At 44.1% G+C, this 7,739-nt stretch overlaps 1 protein-coding gene across 2 annotated transcripts in view; it reads right to left on the bottom strand.

Moving 5' to 3' along the window:
* Positions 1-4,857, bottom strand: part of NEK3 (NIMA related kinase 3) — a 29,695-nt gene extending 24,838 nt beyond the window's left edge. For both annotated transcript variants that reach the window (XM_084617726.1, XM_084617727.1), the window contains exons 1-3: positions 4,759-4,857; positions 1,588-1,832; positions 137-230 (exon numbers count right to left, since the gene is read on the bottom strand). In XM_084617726.1, coding sequence (XP_084473852.1) covers positions 137-230; positions 1,588-1,704 — 211 coding nt within the window. In that variant the 5' untranslated portion in view covers positions 1,705-1,832; positions 4,759-4,857. The remainder of the gene's footprint in view (positions 1-136; positions 231-1,587; positions 1,833-4,758) is intronic.
* Between the last annotated feature and the right edge of the window lie 2,882 nt (positions 4,858-7,739).

The raw sequence follows: 7,739 nt of genomic DNA, 5'->3' as shown, positions 1-7,739 counted from the left end.
CACCAACAATATGCTATGTATTTTACAGATAGGTATAAAGAAAAAAATCCAGGCCCCACCAAAAGCTTGCAAGCGAAATAAGAGCTTGCAGTCTAAATAATGTAAATAGATACATTCTGAAAACCTATATATTTACCTTCAAATGAGTCCTTATAGGCAACAATATTTGGGTGTTTCATTTTACTCAACAGAATAGCTTCCTTCCTAGAGTTCTGTACATCAGATGGAGACTGAAAACAAATTGTATAATAATCAATTATACAAATGTTGCAATAATAAATCTTCATATATACTACAAAAGTAATTCTGGTTTTGAAAATGACATGAAGCACTAGATTTCAATTTATTTTCTTCAACTGTTTTAAAAAGCCATTCATTTAGAAACTTTAAAACTCCATCCATAATTGTAAAATCAGTAAGTGAAAAATAGCACACTAAATAAACTTTCCAGAATTGTATCTCTAGAGCAGTGGTTCCCAAACTTGTTCCACCACTTGTGCAGGGAAAGCCCTTGGTGGGCTGGGCCGGTTTGTTTACCTGCCACGTCCGCAGGTTCGGCCGATCGTGGCTTCCAGTGACTGCGGTTCACTGCTCCAGGCCAATGGGAGCTGCTGGAAGCGGCGCGGGCCGAGGGACGTACTGGACGCCGCTTCCAGCAGCTCCCATTGGCCTGGAGCCGTGAACCGCAGCCACTGGGAGCCATGATCTGCCGAACCTGCAGATGAGGCAGGTAAACAAACCAGCACGGCCCACCAGAGGCTTTCCCTGCAAAAGCGGCGGGACAAGTTTGGAAACCACTTAGAGAACGTAAGTATTTTAGAGCCACTATGTATGCTTTTTTGAATAGACAGGATACCTTACTACATCACTTTATGATTCTCTATTCAGACCACTGCAGAACTAGGTAATACAGCAGCAAGTCCTAGCTCTGGAACAGTTCAAGGTCTATCAGAGCTTATATCAGATTATTTGAATGTGCCTTAGTATAAAAACTTAACTTTAATCAGGATATAACCAAGGCCTCTGTGAAAAATAATTTTGAGCTTTCTTGGATAGCTGAATGAAAAGCAAGTAATTTGAAATAACTGAATTTCAGCAACAAACAATATGATGACCCGACTACTTCCTCTTTGCAGTGAAATTTTGTCCCTAGTGAAGTCAATGGGAATTTTGCCATTGACTTCAAGCAGAACCAGAATTTAACTCTATATAACTTCTCATGTGCCATAATTCTAATCTTCCACCACAAACGTGATGCTGGTCAGTGCTTACTGGTTACCAGTAACATCCTCAGTCTTGCAGTACTTATTAAAGGCCAGATCCTGTAAGATTCTCAACACCCTGATCTCCCAATGAAGGCACTTAACACTGGGCTGGCTAAGGCCCAGATTCTCAAAGGTATTTAGGTATCTAACTCTAGGAGTCAGGCACCTAAATACCTTTGAAGGATCTGGACCTAAGTTCTGAAATGTTGCACTTTCTCAAGAATAGTCGTAGCCTACCCATGTTGGAGGGAAAAGTGAGTTTTTAAAAGGCAGCTAAAGCATTAAGATAACAAATACAAAGAAGGGGAGCGTAAACACTTACCTTGGGAAGTCTTATTTCCTTCATTGCATATTTCTGGTCACTACTCTTATGAAAAACTAAAAGAGCTCTCCCAAAGGACCCCTCTCCAAGTACTTTTAACACAGTGTATTCTTCCATTGTTTGTAAGTCCAAGTCTTCTACGTTTCCTTAAATGTTATATTTCACAAGGATTTCTTCCAAACTGTATAATTAAATCAGTTAATTTTTGGAAAAAATTCAGAAGCTGTATTTTTGATTAACATTATCTGTATGAGAGAAAATGACAAAATAACAAAAATATATAATTATAACATGATGGCAGTGACAACTGCTCAGAACTGCCACAAAAATGAATTTATGTTCAATGCTATTCTGACTTTACTAAGAATAAGATTTTCAGAAAATTTCACTACAAAGCAAACTCACACTATGGTAATACTTTGTACATCTATTGCATCTTATAATCAGAACTCTCAAAACACTCTGAAAACATGAATTAATCTCCATAGTACGCCTGTGAAGTGCTAGATGTTCCTTTTATTCATCATCTTTGCAGCTGGATTCATAGTCCCAAACAGACAGGTTTACAGGCACAGGGATATGAAAAATACTTGGCATAAGCAAAATACGTGGTAGTGCTGTGGGTTTATAAAGGGTTAGTGGAATTTATTTTGAATGGCCTTCGTACCCCACTAATTGATTTTATATATATAATTCCAATTCATTCATATATATAAATGAATTGGAATTTTTTATTAAGACACACTATTAACATGTTAAGCTGCTATATTTACTTTCTTTATTGGGAGATAAATATTCATCAAACCTGTAGGATGGTGTGTGGGAGTGCACATACGTACACATGTGTGCATGCATGGTTTGATGAATAATATTTATCTCCCAATAAGGAAAATAAATTTAGAGGCCTTAACAGGCTAATAGTGTGTCTTAACAAAAAGATCCAACTCATGCTTGTTCAGAGAATGAATAGTAAATCTATCATTTTAAAATTAAAAATCCGAAAATTAAGAATCAAGACATAGGATGTGTGATAAACATTAAAAAGAATGGGTCACAGTCAAAACAGATTCACAAATCACAGTACAAAAGTTATGTTACATTTATTTCATCTTAGTGTAACTTTCAGAATAGAAACCTCTAACACCAAAACTACTCAAAATAACATTCACATTTTCAGCAGAAGAGGCACAAGGTTTCCCTTAATTCACTCCCCTTTTAGGCTTAAGATTCTTAATTCCTGTGGCAATGGCAACATCATCAAATGACAAATCAGATCCCATTATTTAGAGAGGGCAAACTGAAGAACAGATCAGCTGTCACCCAAGGCTACACAAGTGTTGAGAAGAAGAACCCAGAACACCTTCCACTGCTAACCTTCTCTCCTGCTCCATCAATTCTGAGTTCATCTTCTTTATTTAATGATAAAATGGTAACAACGTATGCTTGCTCAACAATCCCTTTTTGGACTCTGATATCACTTGGATTTTTCTTTAACCTCACTGAATGACTACCCTATTCTATCTTGTTTGGTTAGGGTTACAGTCTGGGTTTTTGCTACCCTAAGCAAACTGAAAAGCTTATAAACATTTTGACTCCTCTAATACGTATTTTGTTGTCCTAGGAAATTGCATGTACAGTAGAGCCAGCTCTGATTAACACCTTTAATCCTAGGGGAACGGTGTTGTAGCACACATCCCAAACACCAACATGAGTTTCATATGCTATAACCCTTACTGTCAACTTTTTATAATGGTCACAAAATTTACCCTTCATTTTGATTAAGGATTTAACAAAAACCCAAATGATATTTCACTTAGATGTAAAGAACATTAATCATAATGAGTGGATAAGAAGTTTGAAAGGTTAAGAGAATGTAGCCAAAAGTACTCTCACACCCCATCTTCTGTAAGGAAATGTTTCTGAAATAACCCACCAGAGCTAGCACCAGTTTCTATCCAGCAGGTTTGCAATGTCAGGAGCCCTAGCATAAATGAGCTACCAGCATTTTAAGGACTGTTCCATCAAACCCTGTTTATGACAAATATAATCAAAAAGTGCCAGCAACAGTGAGGGCAGCTGGTGGCCCATCTACACTAGGGTTTCTAACATTGCTAATATTAGTGAGGTTGTTCCAGTGTTAGCTCTACGGCAGACAAGACCACACTGAAGAAAGGAAAGGGGATAGAACAATAAGGCTGTAACTACATTAGGAAGAATATCCATTGCTAACAATAGGCATCAGCACTGTACACAGCTAAGCTGGTGCTCAAAACAGTGCGGACAAGACCAAACCATGTTTAGCATCAGTTCAGAAACCACCACGGCTGAGCACTACTCAGGACAAAATTAAACCCTGGTTTCTGAAGCTGCCTAATATAGTTTCATCCTGTTCATGTTGGCGATGAAAGAGTTCATTGTCCATTCAGTCCCACCCATTGTCAACAATGGATACATTTTCTAGTATAGAAAAAAGTCTTTTGCTGTTGATTATAGGTTTCTTTTCACTAGACAAAGTAAAGTTTTTCAACCAAGACTTCCCAGGTTCTGTTGTAGATTAACACCTGCAAATGCTGTTAGGTGCAGGCTGCTCTTTGAGAGGGTCAAAGATCAATTCCTCAGCATGCATAGCCAGGAAACGAGAGCACATCCCATTTTACCTCTGAGGGGTATAAATGAACAATAGAAACAATGCCGACCTAGGACAGATACACTGAATGAGGAGAATTAACGTGTGGGCAGCAGGTCTGTGAAAGCCTCGGTGGAGAGGAGCCACCCTGAGCTACACAGCAAGGGGGATCTGCGCCCTGGCTGGCTAGATTTGGACCTGGGCTATGCAAGAAAATTAGCAGGGTATGAATTTAAAGCAGCTTAACCATTCCTGGTAACTCCGTGTGTGGATGCTCTGATTCCGGACTGAGTGCCCTCTTCCGGATTCGCCTCATCCTAGTCCACAACAAAGCACTCCTAATGGAATCCAGGCTAAGCGTGTGCACCCGTGGAGTTCATCAGGGTTAGCTGCTCTTGCAGCCGTGTCACTCCCCGGGCGGCCAAGGCACGGCACTACCGCAGCAGCCTCCCCCGGGGCTGGGGAGAGCGGCCCCCACGCCATAGGGCAGGCCCGCCCCCGCCTTTTCTCCGTCCCCGGGCGCGGCCCCCCCCCGGGCTCCGTACCGTGCTGGAGCCGCTCCCCGCCGCAGCTCCCCCAGCCGGCTGCCGCAGACCCCGCCTCCCGGGCGGCCCAGCCCGACCGCCTCGCTCAAGCACCAGCTCCGAGCCAGGCCCCGCCCCTCCTCTCTGTCGTGAGACCAGCGTGGGACACTGCGGGGTCATCTCTATGGTTAGCGGACAAAAGCCATCCAAGGAACCCACGTGGGAGGTTTCAGAGTAACAGCCGTGTTAGTCTGTATTCGCAAAAAGAAAAGGAGGACTTGTGGCACCTTAGAGACTAACCAGTTTATTTGAGCATAAGCTTTCGTGAGCTACAGCTCACTTCATCGGATGCATATCGTGGAAACTGCAGCAGACTTTATATACACACAGAGAATATGAACCAATACCTCCCCCCACCCCACTGTCCTGCTGGTAATAGCTTATCTAAAGTGATCATCAGGTGGGCCATTTCCAGCACAAATCCAGGTTTTCTCACCCTCCACCCCCCCACACAAATTCACTCTCCTGCTGGTGATAGCTGATCCAAAGTGACAACTCTTTACACAATGTGCATGACAATCAAGTTGGGCCATTTCCTGCACAAATCCAGGTTTTCTCACATCCCCTCCACCCCCATACACACACAAACTCACTCTCCTGCTGGTAATAGCTCATCCAAACTGACCACTCTTCAAGTTTAAATCCAAGTTAAACCAGAACATCGGGGGGGGGGGGTAGGGTTATTATTGCAGATGCTCTTTTGTATCTAGGGCTGGGGCTTGCACCCAAGCGAGCAGCCAGGGGAAGGGGGATGTCTAACGTCCGCCCCCGATCATGCAAGGGGACATCAGCGGCACCTACTGTTCGATTTCAGAGTAGCAGCCGTGTTAGTCTGTATTCGCAAAAAGAAAAAGGAGGACTTGTGGCACCTTAGAGACTAACCAAATTGTTTGAGCATAAGCTTTCGTGAGCTACAACTCACTTCGTGGGATGCATGCAGTGGACAATACAGTGGGGAGATTTATATACACAGAGAACATGAAACAATGGGTGTTACCATACAGCACTGTAAGGAGAGTGATCAGGTGAGGTGAGCTATTACCAGCAGGAGGGGGGGGGGCAGACCTTTTGTAGGGATAATCAAGATGGGCCATTTCCAGCAGTTGACAAGAACATCTGAGGAACAGTAGGGGGGGAGGGGAAATAAACACGGGGAAATAGTTTTACTTTGTGTAATGACACATCCACTCCCAGTCTTTATTAAAAGGTTCCTCTCCCTCCCCCCCTCCTGCTGGTAAGAGCTCACCTTACCTGATCACTCTCCTTACAGTGTGTATGGTAACACCCATTGTTTCATGTTCTCTATGTATATAAATCTCCCCACTGTATTGTCCACTGAATGCATCCGATGAAGTGAGCTGTAGCTCACGAAAGCTTATGCTCTAATAAATTTGTTAGTCTCTAAGGTAACACAAGTACTCCTCTACCTACTGTTCGAGAGGCACAGGTGTTCCCTAGCACACTGTGTGTCCCAGAACACCCCTCATCCAGTTATTGCCCCACTCTGCAAACTGTCTTTGGATAGAGTTCAACCTCGCTGCCCATTCAGAGCTGGGCTTCTCAAATGGCAGGGTCTCTCTAGCTAGGGCTTTATCACCCCCACCCCAAAGGACAAAATTCAGATCTGACTTAATGGCAAGGAAATAAGGAGTGCTTGGAACTGGGGATTTGCTTTTTGCTCCTCTGTGTGTCACAACTTTATTTACTTGTTCAAGAATAGGGAAAAAACAGTTACTCATCTTCTCATAGCTGTTGTCCTTTGAAATATGTCCTTCACATCAATTCCACACACCATGTGCACAGTCATCTGAAACCTTTTCCCTTAGCAACTCCTGTCAGGTCAGTTAGGAAGCCACCTGGAATGGCACCTTAATGGCACTCAATATAGGACCCTACTGACCCAACTGCCCCCCCCTTCAAATTCTTCTTGACAGCTACTCCAACCAAGGGGATCGGAGCAGTGAGGCGCTGCTCACAGCAGTATGAGAATGAGAACCTTTTCCACGTAGCTAGGTAAGTGGCTCCAGTAGGTGGTTTCCTGCTACCACGCAGTACTTCCCTCACCTGTTCTGAGCACTAGAGCTCCATGGGGTTTAACCATGAAGCTTCCAAGCCATGAGGTGGAGGGACTGGAGGTTGGGGTGAAGAAGGTGACGTACAGATGGATGGACCACTTGTGGTTGCAAAATGACCTGCTGAAGTGGTCTGCAAGCTCGTTCCATACTCCTGGGAGCTAGGACGCCTCCAGGTGAATGGACTGGGCCAGACAATTCTTAAAGCTGGAGAGCTTCCTGACAGAGAGGGGAGGAGTGGGCTCCACCCTCCTGGTTTACGTAAAACATGGCAGTTGTTGGTCATCACCACCATGCACTGCCCCTGCATTCTGGTCAGGAAAGTCTGGCAGGTTAGTCGCACTGCTCTGAGCTCCTTGATGTTGATATGAAGCGAGAGCTTGATCTGTGACCAGCGACCCTGCATCTGTAGGTCTCCTAGGTGGACCCCCCCCCCAGCTGAGAGCGGATGCAGCTGTTACCAGGGTCATGAAGGGATGAGGAGTGCTGAAAGGGACTCCTTTGCAAACCATGCAAGAAGTTAGTCACCACTAAAGGGATTTTAGAATTAGCTCTGGTACTGTCACTCCGGAATCCAAACTGTTCCAGCCTGGATAAGTTGAGGATAAGCCTCAGCCTCGTGTGTCTGACCACATAGGTGCAGGCTGCCATGTGCCCAAGGAGACTCAGACAGCCCCTTGCAGTTGTGGTGGGGTATTGCCTGTCATTGTTTGAAATCTGGACTCTAGCAGGATTACTCTCGCCTGCACAGAGTCCAGCACCACCCCAATGAATTCTATTCTCTGGGTAGGGGACAGCGTTGACTTGTCTACATTGGGGAGTCCTAGTCTCTCAAAAGTGTCTCTGACCCAACTGGACTTGGTACTCCAC

The sequence above is a fragment of the Lepidochelys olivacea genome (genome assembly GCF_965140295.1).
Source record: "Lepidochelys olivacea isolate rLepOli2 genome assembly, chromosome: 1".
NCBI classification, from domain to species: domain Eukaryota; kingdom Metazoa; phylum Chordata; order Testudines; family Cheloniidae; genus Lepidochelys; species Lepidochelys olivacea.
Note: the sequence above shows the minus strand (reverse complement) of the source record. Positions and strands in the feature narration are given on the sequence as shown.